The sequence below is a fragment of the Indicator indicator genome, chromosome 6 (assembly GCF_027791375.1).
Source record: "Indicator indicator isolate 239-I01 chromosome 6, UM_Iind_1.1, whole genome shotgun sequence".
Classification (NCBI taxonomy): domain Eukaryota; kingdom Metazoa; phylum Chordata; class Aves; order Piciformes; family Indicatoridae; genus Indicator; species Indicator indicator.
Window position 1 is genome coordinate 40204046 of NC_072015.1, and position 14984 is coordinate 40219029.

General features: G+C 58.8%; 1 protein-coding gene across 4 annotated transcripts in view; it reads left to right on the forward strand.

Annotated features, from left to right (window-relative positions):
- LPIN2 (lipin 2) overlaps window positions 1-12450 on the forward strand; it is a 28455-nt gene extending 16005 nt beyond the window's left edge. For all 4 annotated transcript variants that reach the window (XM_054381903.1, XM_054381904.1, XM_054381906.1 and 1 more), the window contains 12 exons: window positions 912-1075; window positions 2111-2204; window positions 2610-2679; window positions 3265-3354; window positions 3943-4025; window positions 6545-6689; window positions 7380-7528; window positions 8030-8116; window positions 8778-8930; window positions 9975-10089; window positions 10271-10374; window positions 11118-12450. In XM_054381903.1, the coding sequence (XP_054237878.1) occupies window positions 912-1075; window positions 2111-2204; window positions 2610-2679; window positions 3265-3354; window positions 3943-4025; window positions 6545-6689; window positions 7380-7528; window positions 8030-8116; window positions 8778-8930; window positions 9975-10089; window positions 10271-10374; window positions 11118-11262 (1399 nt within the window). In that variant the 3' untranslated portion in view covers window positions 11263-12450. The remainder of the gene's footprint in view (window positions 1-911; window positions 1076-2110; window positions 2205-2609; window positions 2680-3264; window positions 3355-3942; window positions 4026-6544; window positions 6690-7379; window positions 7529-8029; window positions 8117-8777; window positions 8931-9974; window positions 10090-10270; window positions 10375-11117) is intronic.
- Window positions 12451-14984: the final 2534 nt, after the last annotated feature.

Here is a 14984-nt window from a genome sequence, read left to right on the forward strand (position 1 = left end):
CTGTGTATTTCCCCTTCCCCTCTGTTCATTTCCCCTTCCCCTCTGTTTATTTCCGGTGCCCCACTGTTCATTTCCCGTGCCCCTCTGGTCATTTCCGGTGCCCCTCTGCTCATTTCCCGTGCCCCTCTGTTCATTTCCGGTGCCCCTCTGTTCATTTCCGGTGCCCCTCTGTTCATTTCCCGTGCCCCTCTGTGTATTTCCCGTGCCCCTGTGTTTATTTCCCGTGCCCCTCTGTGTATTTCCCGTGCCCCTCTGTGTATTTCCCGTGCCCCTCTGTTCATTTCCCGTGCCCCTCTGTGTATTTCCGGTGCCCCTCTGTGTATTTCCGGTGCCCCTCTGTTTATTTTCCGTGCCCCTCTGTGTATTTCCCGTTCCGCTCTGTTCATTTCCCGTTCCGCTCTGTTCATTTCCCGTTCCGCTCTGTTCATTTCCGGTGCCCCTCTGTTCATTTCCCGTGCCCCTCTGGTCATTTCCCGTTCCGCTCTGTTCATTTCCCGTGCCCCTCTGTGTATTTCCCGTGCCCCTCTGTGTATTTCCCGTGCCCCTCTGTTCATTTCCCGTGCCCCTCTCTTCATTTCCCGTGCCCCTCTCTTTTTTTCCGGTTATCCTCTGTTCATTTCCCGTGCCCCTCTGTTCATTTCCCGTGCCCCTCTGTTCATTTCCCGTGCCCCTCTGTTTTTTTCCGGTTATCTTCTGTTCATTTCCCCTTCCCCTCTGTTTTTTTTATTTCCCGTTCCCCTCTGTTTTTTTTATTTCCCGTGCCCCTCTGTTTTTTTTTATTTCCCGTGCCCCTCTGTTCATTTCCCCTTCCCCTCTGTTCATTTCCCGTGCCCCTCTGTGCATTTCCCCTTCCCCTCTGTGTATTTCCCGTTCCGCTCTGTTCATTTCCGGTGCCCTCTGTCCCCCCGCAGCGAGCCGGAGCCGGAGCCGCTGTCGGGCTGGCAGTCTCCGCAGTCGGTGGGCAGCGCGGCCGCGGACAGTGGCACTGAGTGCCTGTCGGACTCGGCCATGGACCTGCCCGACGTCACCCTGTCCCTGTGCGGCGGCTTCAGCGAGCAGGGGCAGATCTCACACGGTAGGTGCACAGCTCTGCCCTGCTGTGCTGCGGAGTGCCACGGCTCCCTCCTACCCGACCCCGGCTGCCAGGTGGGCAGCACGGCCTGTCCTCCAGCCCACACCTCTGGGTGCCTTCTGGAGAAGCTGGCTCTCCTTTGGGACGTGCAGCCCTGGCCAGCTGCTTTTGTGCCTGCTCAGTCCTACGCAGACCTTCCCCATTCTCGGTCTTCCCGCTGCCCCAGCAGCTTTCTGCTGGTTTAGGTTTTTAAGCAATTGGAAAGCTTCACTTCTTGTGCCACACAGTTCTCTCTGCTGTGCCTTTCCTGACCTCAGTGTGTGCTGGCCTTGAGGTTTTCACCTGCTGCTCATCTCTGAATGCTCTTGAATATTGAAATTGAGATTTGTGAGAGCCTCCTAGGAGCTCATCATCTTCATGAACATATAATCACAGACTGGGCTGGCCTTTAAGGGACCTTCCAGATCATCCAGTTCCAAACTCCTGTCATGGGCAGGGACACTTCCTACTCAACTCCTTGCTCCAGGCCCCATCCAACCTGTCTTTGAACAATTCTAGGCTTGAGCCTCCACAACTTTTCTGGGCAACCTGTCTCAGTGCCTCACCCCCTTCATGAGGAAGAATTTCTTCCCAATGTCTCATCTCAGTCCTGCTTCTTCCAGTTGGAAGCCATCACTCCTCGTCCTGTCACTCCATGCTCTTGTCCCAAGTCCCTCTTCAGCTCTCATGGAGCCCCCTTCAAAAACTTGAAGGCCACCAGAAGGTCTCCCTGGAGCCTTCTCCAGGCTGAAGACATTCTAGAAGGCTGATAGGTCAGCAAAGACTCTGAGCTGTCCATTTTCCTAGATAGAAGCTAATCAGGACAGCTTGGGCAATCAACTTGAGGCCTTCAGCAGCTGAGTCTAGCTGAGAAGTGTCCCTGCCCGTGGGGGAGAGGTTGGGGTAGATGAGCTCTGAGCTCCCTTCTACCCTGAGCCATTCTGGGATTCTTGGGACTTTGTCTGTCCATTTTTTAATTCCAGTCTGCTTCTGTTGCAGAGAAGTTCCTGGAGCACATCATCACTTACCAGGAGTTTGCTGAGAACCCTGGGCTCATAGACAACCCCAACCTGGTGATAAAGATTTACAACAGGTAAGGGCTCTCTCCCTTGGAATGAGCTCCTTAGAAGGACCTCATCTGCCCTTGAAGGAGAGCAGTGTGGGTCTGAGGGATCTGCTTCTCAGAGGCAGTGAGGTTTGGGCTGGAGGATGGTGTCCAGTTCAGCCCCAGGGGAATTGTTCAGTCAGTTCAGGAGAGGTTTGCTCAGTGGCTCCAAGGGATGCTGAGCTGTTGATATTAAAAATACACTAAGTGTATTCAAATCTGCCAGGGGTTACGGTGAGGTGCACCATGAGCCCAGCTCTGCTCACACAGCACCCTGCTGCCCATGGCTGGCACCCAGCAGGTGCTGCCCTCAGGAGAAGGCAGCTTGCAGCCTGGCAGCTGCTGCCCTGCAGGCAGTCTGTGTCCTGTGTAACCCCTCCTGGTTTACAACAGGTATTACAACTGGGCCCTGGCTGGTCCCATGATCCTCAGCCTGCAGGTCTTCCAGAAGAGTCTGCCCAAGGTAAGCAGAGCTGGAAGCGCACACAGCTCTGGGGGTTCAGAGAGGGCTGGGCTTGGAAAGGACCTTCCAGGTCATGCAGTTCCCAGCCCCTGCCGTGGGCAAGGACACCTCCCACTGGACTCCTTAAGAGCTCCAGGCCTCATGCAGCCTGGCCTTGAACACCTCCAGCCTCGCAGCCTCCACAGCTCCTCCAGGCAACCTGTCCCAGTGTCTCACCACCCCTTGGTGGTGTCCTCCTCCTGTCTCATCTCAATCCAGCTTCTGCCAGTCAACAGCCATGACCCCTTGTCCTGTCACTCCATGCCTTTGTCACAAGTCCCTCCCCAGCTCTCCTGGAGTCCCTTCCAACGCTGGAAGGCCACCAGAAGGTCTCCCCGAGCCTTCTCTTCTCCAGACTGAAGAGCCCCAGCCCTCACAGCAGAGGGCTTCCAGCCCTGCTAGCACTGCTGTGGCCTTGTGGTGTGCTGAGGGCTCCAGAGCTGGCCCCAGCACTGCAGGGGGGCTGAGCAGAGCAGAGGGGGCAGGGTTGTGCTGCAGTAACCCCAGCTGTTCTCATGCCAATTAAAACTACCCCTCATTTTTCAGGCCACTATTGAGTCCTGGGTGAAAGAGAAGATGCCAAAGAAGTCTGGAGGGTGGTGGTTCTGGCGCAAGAGAGAGAGCATGACCAAGCAGGTACCTCAGCCTCCTGCCATGGGGGTTTGCTTCCTTTCCCCAGCTGTTCAGAGAAGACAAACCTGAAATTTGTCAGGAGCACCTCAGTGCTGCTCTGGTACCTGTGTGTCACTGACTGACAGCTGGGAGCTGCTCAGGGCCGCAGCTGCTTCTCTGTATTTGGGCCTAACTACCACATTTTTTGTGTTGCTTCAGTAAATTTTCTTGTATTAAAATTCCTTCTCAGCCTTCAGCAGTTGTCAGAGCTCCTCTTCAACATGTTTTAGGCATGGCTCCACAGAGCAGTGAGACAACTCATTGTAGACTAAATTCAGCTTTTTAAACCTTAGAAGTGGATTTTCTAGGCCTAGAGGCTAACAGCTCCTTTTCAGGTCCATTTCTGGTGCTAACCTCACAGCTCTCAACTTGGGGCAGGAAAGGAAATGCTCCAGTAAAGCTTTTTTAATGATGCTCAGTGAAATCATTTCCAGCAGGAGTGGGGCTGAGATGTGAAGGAGTTTCTTGATGGCTGAGGGGTGATCTGTGGGTTCAGCTGGGTCAGTTCAAAAGGCTTTAAACTCCCTGCTTTTTATTGTTGTGCTGCTTTAGATACCAGAGGCAAAAGAGGGGAAAAGTGAGACCCAGAGAGCAAACGAGCTGCCAGCAACTATCAAAGAGCAAGTCACTAGCAGGTGTGTCCTGTCCTGAAGACCTCCTTTAACAGCAAATCTCTGCCTTTCACTGTCACCTCCTCAGCTCTGCAGCAGCACCACAGTCAGACCCCAGGCACCAATCTGCACAATAGAGTTTTGTGGACTCAGTGTATTTTTCTCTCCTTTTTTTCCCCTATTCTTTTGCTTTTCTACTGGAGGAGAAGGGATTTGCTGTGGGGAGCTTCCTCTGAGCTACTGAAGGGTGTCACAGAATCACAGAACTGTCAGGGTTGGAAGGGACCTCAAGGCTCAGCCAGTTCCAACCCCCCTGCCACGCCCAGGGACACCTCACACTACAGCAGGTTGCTCACAGCCACATCCAGCCTGGCTGCAAAAACCTCCAGGCATGAGGCTTCCACCACCTCCCTGGGCAACCTCTGCCAGTGTCTCACCACCCTCATGGGGGAGAACTTCTTCCTAACATCCAATCTGAATCTCCCCACTTCTAGTTTTGTTCCACTCCCCCCAGTCCTATCACTCCCTGACACCCTCAAAAGTCCCTCCCCAGCTTTCTTGTAGCCCCCTTCAGATACTGGAAGGCCACAAGAAGGTCTCCTGGGAGCCTTCTCTTCTCCAGACTGAGCAGCCCAAACTCTCTCAGTCTGTCCTCATAGGAGAGGAGCTCCAGCCCTCTGATCATCCTTCTCTGGACACCTTCCAGCATCTCCAGATCCTTCTTGCAATAGAGGCTCCAGAACTGGATGCAGTACTCCAGGTGTGGTCTCAGCAGAGTGGAGCAGAGGAGGAGAATCACCTCCCTGGCCCTGCTGGCCACACTTCTCTTGCTGCAGCCCAGGCTCTGGTTGGCTCTCTGGGCTGCAAGTGCTCACTGCTGGCTCATGTTGAGCTTCTCAGACCCCCAAGGCCTTTCTTCAGGGTTGCTCTCCAGCCAGTCCCTGCTCAGCCTGCATCAGTGCCTGAGATTGCCCTGACCCAGCTGCAGGACCTTGCACTTGGTCTTGTTGAACTTCAGGTAGCTGGCTTGGGCCAACTTGCTGAGGATGCCTCAGTCTCAGAGTCTTTAGCACTGATGAGGAGAGTGAACAGCACTGGGACCAGTACAGACCCCTGAGGGACACCACTTGTCACCCACCTCTGTCTGGGCAAGGAGCCATTGACCCCTTGGATGCCATCACCCAACCCATTCCTTCCCCACTGCACATCAAATCCACACCTCCAACTCAGAGAGCAGGCTGCTGTGGGCACTGTGCCCAGGGCTTTGGAGAAGCCCAGACAGATGACATCTGCTGTTCTTCCCTTGTCCCATGGTAGGAAGCCGCTGGGTTGGTCAGGCAGGACTTGCTCTTGGTCCCTGGCAGCCCAGCAGGCAGTGTGTGCTGAGCTGCATCCAGAGCAGGGAGAGCAGCAGCACAGGGAGGGGATTCTGCCCCTCTGCTCTGCTCAGACCCCACCTGCAGCACTGCCTCCAGCTCTGGGGCCCTCTGCCCTGGTGAGGCCACATCTAGAATCTTGTGTCCAGTTCTGGGCCCCTTGGTTCAAGAGGGACCTCAGGGAACTGCTTGAGAGGGTCCAGGACAGAGCCACAAAAATGATGAAGGCAGTGGAACATCTTCCTCATGAGGAGAGCCTGAGGGAGCTGAGGGCTCTGTAGCTTGGAGAGGAGGAGCCTCATTCATGTTTGTAAATAAAGGATAAGTGCCAGAGGCTGGAGCCAGGCTCTGCTGGGTGATGCCCAATGCCAGCACAAGGGGCAATGGGTGGAAGCTGAGGCATAGGAAGTTCCATGGAAACAGGAGGAAGAATTATTTCCCTGTGAGGGTGACAGAACACTGGAACAGGCTGCCCAGGGGGGTTGTGGAGTCTCCCTCTCTGGAGATATTCAAGACCTGCCTGGGTGAGTTCCTGTGTGACCTGGTATAGGCAATCCTGCTCTGGCAGGGGGGTTGGACTGGGTGATCCCTGGAGGTCCCTTCCAGCCCCTGACATTCTGTGATTCTGTGAAGAAGGACCTGGAGCTGTTGGAGAGTGTCCAGAGGAGGTGATCCAGAGGGCTGGAGAGCCTCCCCTGTGGGGGGAAGCTGGGAGAGTTGAGGCTGTTCAGCCTGGAGAAGAGAAGGCTCCAAGGAGACCTCAGAGCAGCCTTCCAGTACCTGAAGGGGCTCCAGGAGAGCTGGGGAGGGACTTCTGAGAAGGGCTGGGAGTGCCAGGCTGAGGGGAATGGCTTTGAGCTGGGAGAGGGCAGATTGAGACTGGAGAGGAGGAAGAAATTCTTGAGAGTGAGGGTGGGGAGACACTGGCACAGGTTGCCCAGGGAGGTTGTGGCTGCCCACTCCCTGGAGGTGTTCAAGGCCAGGCTGGATGAGGCCCTGAGCAGCCTGGGCTGGTGGTGGGAGGTGTCCCTGCCCATGGCAGGGGGTTGCAGTGGATGAGCTCTGAGGTACCTTCCCACCTGAGCCAGGCTGTGATTCTAGGAAGTGACCCTTGGGAGCTGCAGATGTGAGGTCCTTACATGTTTCCTCTGGTTGCTGTCCTGGCAGGCCTCCAGAAGATGACTCTTCCAGTGATGAAGCCTCCCAGGAGGTGAAGGAATCCCTGAAGCTTGATTCTGCCCCAGCAGAGCACTCCCTCCATGGGAACCTTCCGTCCTACAAGAAGTCCCTTAGGCTGTCTTCAGAGCAAATAGTGAGTGGCCCTCCTGCTCCCTGGGGTGCTGAGGGGTCCTCTGTCCCTGACAGGTGGACCTTCTACCTTGAGTTGGTTCTGCAGCTGTCTACAGCTGTGCTCATCCTGAGGACAGTGCTGTGGGCAGCAGCCACCAAGCAGAGAATGCTGCTGCATGCTGTGGCCCCGTGGGGGCTGGTGGGGCTCCAGCTCCATGGAGAAAGGCCTTGGAGTGCTAGTGGACAGCAGTGAGCCCTTGTGGTCAAGGGGGCCAAGGGCATCCTGGGGTGCATCCAGAGAAGTGTTGCCAGCAAGGCTGAGGAGGTTCTGCTGCCCCTCTGCTCTGCCCTGCTCACACCACACCTGCAAGGCTGTGTCCAGTTCTGGGCTCCCCAGTTCAATACAGACAGAGAGCTGTGAGGATGAGGAAGGGACTGGAACAGCTCTGCTGTGAAGAAAGGCTGAGAGCCCTGGGGCTGTTTAGTGTGGAGAGGAGAAGGCTGAGAGGGGATCTGAGCAATGTCTGTCAATATCTGAGGAGTGGGTGTCAGGATGAAGGTGCCAGGCTCTGTTTGGTGGTGCCCAGGGACAGGACAAAGGACACAGAGTGGAAGCCTGTGCTGAGCTCCTCACAGCAGAGGAGGAGGAGGTTGTCAGCTGAGGTGTGGTGCTGCACATTCCATCCTAAGTCAGCTTCTCTCCTTCCCAAAGGCAAAGCTGAAGCTCAGAGATGGCCCCAACGACGTCGTCTTCAGCATCACCACCCAGTACCAGGGCACCTGCCGCTGCGCTGGGACCATCTACCTCTGGAACTGGGATGACAAGGTCATCATCTCAGACATTGATGGCACCATCACCAAGTGAGCACCACTCTGCTCTCCTGCCATTTGGGGCTGTCACTCAGCCAGCCCTGCAGCTGGGCTGGGGCCTGGAGCAGCCTGGGCTCGGGCAAGGTGTCCCTGCCCAGGGACGTTCCGGAAGGGTTTGGGTTGGAAACGGAGGATATTTAAGGTCTCTTCCATCCCAAAGCTTTCCAGGAATCTGGAAATAGTGTGACCAAATGCTCCTAGCAGTCATGCAGAAGCCCTGGATTTTAATGTGCCCTGGATTTGCAGCAGGCCAGAAAAGGGCTTGAAGGAGAACAGGGTGAAGGTGCCAATGCTCCTTAGTGCTGCTTGGCCTGCAGCCTGCCTTGGGCTGCATGGCTCCATTCCTGCCCCCTCTGGAGCAGTTGCTGCTCCTTGAAATCTTGAGGACCTCCTCCAGAGGTGATTCTGTGCCTTGCCATCCTCCATCAGATGCCCAGTGGTGGTTGTCCCTGCAGAGGTCACCTCCCTAGCTCCAGCTGTCTCTCTTTTCAGGTCTGACGCTCTGGGACACATCCTCCCTCAGCTGGGCAAGGACTGGACTCACCAGGGCATTGCCAAACTCTACCATTCCATCAACGAGTGAGTGTGAAGCTGGTGGAGCAGGGAGGGGGCTCTGGGATGGGGAATTACTGGGCAGGTGCCCATGGCAGAGGAGGTTTAGAATTGCTGGCCAGAGGGAACGGAGTCTTTGAAGGCCCTGCAGCCTCCTGTGTGCACCCCCAGAGCTGTGCAGTGCACCCCCAGAGTCTGCAGGAAGAGAGGAGGGCTTGGGGAGCCTTCCCTCTGCTGCCACTTGTGCCAGCAGCCTGCAGAGGACACAGAGCTGTCTGGGTGGGGAAAGGCCTCTCCATGAGTTCAGCATCAACCCAGCACCAAACCATGCCCCCAGGCACCATGGCCACAGCTTCCTGGAACACCTCCAGGGCTGGGGACTCCACCACCTCCCAGGGCAGTCTGTGCCAGTGCCTGACCAAGAAGCAGGTCAGGAGGTGTGGCCCCCAGCAGCCTGTGCTGGAGATCCTGGACAGGACCTGTCCCCCAACTGGGTCAGGCCAAGGTGGCCCCAGCTGAACCCTGCGCCGAGTCCCCTCCTCTGTGGCACCCGAGCGTCCCCATCCCTGCTCTGCCCTGTTCCCCAGGCTGGGCCGTTGATGTGGGCAGCCTGTCCCTGGAGGCAGTGCCAGGCCCTGGTGCTGCCTGCAGAGCAGCTGTGCCCTCAGCTGCTGCTGCTTCCCCCCAGGAATGGGTACAAGTTCCTGTACTGCTCGGCGCGTGCCATCGGCATGGCAGACATGACCAGAGGCTACCTGCACTGGGTCAATGACAAAGGCACCATCCTGCCCAGGGGCCCCCTCATGCTGTCCCCCAGCAGCCTCTTCTCTGCCTTGCACAGGTAAGCAGCTCAGGGGCTTGCTGTGAGCAGCCCTTGCAGCCTCTGCCAGCTGCCTTGCTGGGCAGTGCTGTCCCTCTCTGCTGGCTCACAGCTCTCTCTGCTGGCTCAGCCTCAGTCTGCTGGCCTGGCCCATGGCTGGCTGCTGCTGGGTCCTGCTGCTGGCCTTCCACGGACTGTAGGGCACTGCTGCTACCAAGAGAGAGGGAGAAGAGGACAGGCTGGGGAGCAGGGATTGCTAGGAATGATCTCGGGAGTGCACCTGAGATGGTTCAGCTCAGCTGAGCCTTTGGAGCAGCTGCAGGCTACTTGGACTTGATGAGGCAGAGCTAGCAGAGGAAAAGGGTTGGAGGGAGAGTAACTGCTGATGGCTGAGGAGGACAACAGTGTCCACTGAGGTCACTGCAGGCCTTCTGCACTTGTTTGGCACAGGCAGGAGCTGGAACAAGCTGGGGTGCGCTCCAGAGAGTCACAGGGTGGGATGGGCTGGAGGGGACCTTCCAGTTCCCAGCCCCTGCCGTGGGCAAGGACACCTCCTGCTGGACAACTTAAGGGCTCCAGGTCTCATGCAGCCTGGCCTTGAACACTTCCAGCCTTGCAGCCTCCACAGCTCCTCCAGGCAACCTGTCCCAGTGTCTCACCAGCCCCTGGGGAAGAAGTTCCTCTGCCTGTCTCATGTCAGTCCCTCTTCTGCCAGTCCACAGCCATCAGTCCTTGTCCTGTCACTCCTTGTCACAAGTCCCTCCCAGCTCTCCTGGAGCCCCCTTTCAACACTGGAAGGCCACCAGAAGGTCTCCCTGGAGCCTTCTCTTCTCCAGGCTGAACAGCAGCTGAGGAAGTGCAGCCAAAGCTGGGGGGTCCTCACCACTGTGGTCCCATGGATGGTGGAGAGCTGGGAGTGTTGGGTGGTCTGGGAGCCCTCTGAGCAGTGCCTGTGGAAGTACAGCATCAGAGAGGGAGGGGACTGGGAGTGCCAGGGGAGGGGGGAGCAGGGTCACCTGGTACCATGGCATGGCCCAGAGCCTGACTGCTGCCCTTTGCTTGCAGGGAAGTCATAGAGAAGAAGCCTGAGAAGTTCAAGATTGAGTGTCTGAACGACATCAGGAACCTCTTTGCCCCCAGCAAGCAGCCTTTCTATGCTGCCTTTGGCAACAGGCCCAACGTGAGTCCCAGCCGAGCCCCCGGGGCCAGGCAGGCAGAGCAGGGCTGGGGGAGGGCCGCAGCTGCTGCGGGGCTTGGGGGGAAGCCAGGGGCAGGCACCTGGAGGCAGAGCTGCTGGGAGGGAGGAGAAGGGGCCAGAGGCATGCTGAGGGGGTGTGGTGAAGCAGGGTCTGTGCTTGCAGGATGTCTACGCCTACATGCAGGTGGGGGTCCCAGACTGCAGGATCTTCACTGTGAACCCCAAGGGGGAGCTGATCCAGGAGCGCACCAAGGGCAACAAGTCCTCGTAAGAGCACCAGAGGGGCTGGGGGCTCAGGGGAAAAACCCTTCTGACCAGGGGGGTCCCAGCGTGGAGGGCTGGGAAGGGACCCCTGCAGACCACCCAGCCCAACCCCTGCTCCAGCAGGGCACCCACAGCAGCTTGCCCAGCACCACAGTTCCCAGGGGGGTTGGGAGCTCTCCAGAGAAGGAGACTCCACAACCTCTCTGCCTCTGCTGCTCACAGAGCTGCTCCAGGCCCGTCAGCAGCTTTGCAGCCTCCCTCTGGGACTGGGAGCACAGCACTGGCCCCAGCACTGCAGCTGTGGCCTGACCAGGGCAGAGCAGAGGGGCAGGAGAACCTCCCTTGCCCTGCTGGCCACTCTCTTCTTCGTGTCCTCCAGGACACCTTTGGCCTTCTTGGCCACCAGGGCCCTTTGCTGGCTCCCAGGGTCTCTGTTGTCCCCCAGCACTTCCAGCTCCTTCTCCTTGCAGCTGCTTCCTGGCAGGTCCCCCCTCAGCTGTGCAGGGAGTTCCTCATATATGGGCCAGGAGGGCAGGGCATTTGCCCTGGTTGAACTCCAGGAGGTCTCTTCTGGAGCACACAGGACATGAGCAGTGCTCTGGATGCTGGACTGAACCTCCTCCAAGGGCAAAGTGAAGTGGCAGGAGGCAGCAGAGCTGCAGAGTGCTGCACTGCTGTAGCTCCTGCAGCTGCTCTTGGCTGCAGTGGAGCAGGAGCAGCCTGCTGAGTGCTGGTGTCTCCTGCAGGTACCACAGGCTGAGCGAGCTGGTGGAGCACCTCTTCCCCCTGCTGAGCAAGGAGCAGAGCTCTGCCTTCCCCTGCCCCGAGTTCAGCTCCTTCTGCTACTGGAGAGAGCCTCTCCCTGCCCTCAACTTGGATGACCTGGCCTGAAGCCACTCCTGGGCCGCAGCTGCTGGAGCTGCAGCGTGCAGAGTGTTGTCAGCACAGCAGCTGCCTTGTCTTCTGGGAGTCCTGCTGGGGCCAGCCCTCAGCCCCTGTGCTGCTGAGCCACCTCTGGGGGCCATGGGCCTGGCTGCTTTGTTGTCTCCACGTCCCCGCTGCGAGGCACTCAAGCTGGGGCTGGCACCCCGGGGCTTGGAGGGGTGACCTCTGCATGGCCCCCAGCACAGCCCTGCCTGCAGACACAGCCTGGGGCCGTGCCCCCCACAGCAGAACCTGAGCCAAATGTGCCTGGAAGCTGCCTTGCTGAGGGCACTTCTGGGACTGGAGGAGCCACACCAGGGGCACCTTGTGGAAGGGAGCCACAACCCACGGCCAGTCTGCCCCTGGTCGGCTCGGCCCTGGTCAGGGCTGCAGCCTGGAGGACTCTGGAGACACCCAGGCCCTGCCCAGCTGGAAAGAGGACCTCTGGCACGGGCACAGGGCTGTGCTGGGCACCCCAGGTGCCAGGAACACCACTGGGTGTGCCCTTTCAGCCTGCTCCTCAGCTTGTCTGGGGAAGGGTCTGCAGGGCCCTGTGCAGCACTGCTTGGGCCCAGCTGACACGGGAAGAGCTGCTGCTGCTGCTTCCCTTTCTTCCCCCTCTTTTTTTTCCCTTTTTTTTCCTTTTTTCCCTTTCCCCCCTCTTTCTATCCTTTTCCCCCTCTTCTTTTCCCCTGTTTCTCTTTCCAACACTTCCCTCCCTTTTCCTTTCACCTCTTAGCCCCCTCTTCCCCCTGAGTCCCCTGGCGAGGCTGCCAGGGGCTGGGGTTGTTTCAGTGCCCATAACCAGTGAGCTGTGGAGCCCAGCCTGGCCCTGAGCTGCCTTCTCAGGGCCCCTGCTGGCCGGAGTGAAGCTGTGCTGAGCCCCAAGGGGAGGCTGGGGCCAGGCTGCAGCATCCCTCGCTTGCAGGGGAATGGTCAGAGGTTGGATGGTGCCCAGGAGGGTGGCAGAGCTCTCCTCACCCCTTGCTTTGGCTTCTTTCTGTCGAGGCCGTGGGCTGCTGGCTGCTGGAGCAGCCCAGTCCCCGGGTGGGGCTCAGAGCTGTGAGCACAGCAGAGGTTGGGCCACCCCAGGTGGGTGCCCAGCCAGGGTCAGTGCAATGATGTTCCTGATGTCCAGAACAGCCTTGTCACAATAAACAGACTTCAACCTAACCTGCACTGCTCTGGACTTCTCTGCTCCTTCTCAGGGACCCCACTGCTGGGGGGCTACTGGGACTGGCATCCCCTCCACGTAGACCAAGCAGCAACCGAGCTGGGGAGGGGGCTGCAGAACAGGGCTGGGGAGGAGCAGCTGGGGGTGTTCATGCTGGAGAAGAGGAGGCTGAGGGGAGAAGTCCTTGCTGTCTACAGCTCCCTGAGGGGAGGCTGGAGCCAGCTGGGCTTGGGCACTGCTCCCAAGGAACAAAGGGGAGGATGAGAAGTAGCCTCACTGTGCCCTCCCAAGGCAGGGGTCTGCTGGGACAGAGTGGAGCCTGCTGGGGCTGTGAGAACATCCCTGAGGGGGAGAGGGAGGTGCTGAGCTCTCCCTCAGCTCTAGTGCTGGAACCCCCGGGGAATGGCTCTCAGAGAGGTAGGGGTTAGAAGGGACCTCTGGAGATCATCCAGGGCAGGTCCCCTGCCAGAGCAGGAGCACCCAGGGCAGAGCAGGGCCCCCAGGAACACATCCAGCTGGGCTTGGAAGTTCTCCAGAGAAGGAGACTCCACAGCCTCTCTGGGCAGCCTGCTGCAGGCCTCCAGCAGCCTTCAAGAAGTTCCTCCTCATGTCTCAAGGGAACTTGTCAAAGCTGTGGGCATCAGGGGAGGCTCAGACTGGGTACCGGGCAGCATTTCCTCACGTAGAAGGTGGTCAGAGCCTGGCACAGGCTTCCTGGAGAGGTGCTTGATGGCAGGGGTCAGGAAGTGGTTGGCCAATGCCCTTCACAACCCCCTGTGACTTTTGGTCAGCCCTGAGGTGGTCAGGACCAGGTGATCTCTGCGGGTCCCTTCCCCCACAGGCAGTCTGGGCTGTTCAGTCCACTCAGGGCTCTCCAGGAGCAGCAGGAGCCACCCTGGGTGTGCCACAAAGCCTCCACAGCAGCGTGGGACACCAAGTGAGGGTGGCCACGGGGCTGGGCTGAGGGGCCCAGAAACTACTCTGCAAGGAGAGCCCCCACTTGCAGAGCTGCCAGGAAGCAAGAGCAGCAGGCCAGGACTCAGCAGGTTCCCTTTATTCAGACACCTCTGCAGCTGGGCTCCAGCACAGGTCCCTTCATGTCCCTGGCACCCTCTGAGGTGCACTGGGCTCGGCTGAGCACCACCAGGACAAGGCCTTTTCTCCCAAGCCAAAGGACAGGACACAGCCCCAGGTGGCCCTGGTGACAACCTGACCTCAGTGCCATCAGCTGGGAGCAGCCAGCAGTGAGCAGGGCTGGCTGGAGGCCATGGCTCTCCTGGCTCCAGGCTCTAGTGCTGGTGCAAAGCAGTCCCTGCTGGGCTGGAGCAGGAGGACTGAAGTTCTTCAGCAGCCAGACCTCATGACGGGCCCTCAGGACCCAAGTCCAGTGCCATTGGGAATCTCCTAGAGGAGCCCTCTGGAGTCCTTTGCCTGCCCTTGCCAGCACCTTCTGAAGCTGCACTGGGTGCTGAGGGACGTTTGTCCTTCTGTGCCTCCCACCTGGAGCTTCCCCCAGCCCCTTGCCTCTCATCACCTGGCTCTGGGCTGCTTGCTTGGTGACCAAGCTGCAACTGCACGAAGCTGCTGCCAGGACGCCTGGTGGGAGAGCACAGCCCAGCCCCACGGCTCCCGGGGGTCACTGTGGCAGTGTCTTCTGCACTGTCTCCCACCAGCCAGTGGTGGCAATGAGGTAGTTCTCCTGGTGGCCTTGGGCCTTCCTGCTTGGCTCCAGGCAGCCCTGGAGCCAGCACTGCTTCGGGTGCTGCTTTGTTGCCTTCCCCACAGCTCCTCCAGGAGCCTGCCCAGGGTCTGTGACTGCCAGCAATGGTCTCCAGATGTCCTGCTGCCCATGTGGGCATGGAGCTGTCTCCCAGGGGATGCTGCCCTGGGCCTCTGCTGCCTTGCACACTGGCAGAGTCCCTTGGCCCAGCCTGGCTGGGGCGATGCTGGGCAGCTCCACCTCAGAGGGTCGGCTTCCTTGCCATGGCCACGTCAGATGGAAGCAGGCCTCACCCCCTGGAGACACAATCACAGAGTGCTTGGGCTGAGAAGGCACCTCCAAAGGTCCAGCCCTCCTGCAGTCAGCAGGGCCATCCTCCCCTGGAGCAGGCTGCTCAGAACCTTGTCGAGATCTGGAAGGCGGCGTGGTGTGAGCCAGCCTCAGCCCCACCTCCGAAGGCTCTCTTGGGTAGCAGCTGCTGCTTCCTAGCTGAGCCTGGGGCTGCCCCTGGCAGTGCCCTGGCCCTTCCAGTGCAGCTGCCTCCTCCTCCTCCTCCTCCTGCTGCTGCTGCTGCTGCTTCTCTCTGGAGGGCTCACTGCTCCATCCACGGCTTCAGGGGACTTTTGCTTCTTCCATGCTGGAGTCTCCCCCAGCTGCTGCTCCAGAGGAGGTTTTTCTCCAAGCCTGAGCTTGGCTTCCCCCAGCCCTTTGGGCTCAGGAGCTCCATCCCTGTGCTCTTCAGCTGCTCAGCTCCAGCAAACCAGGCTCAGCAGGGGGCCCTGGGCAATTCCCAAA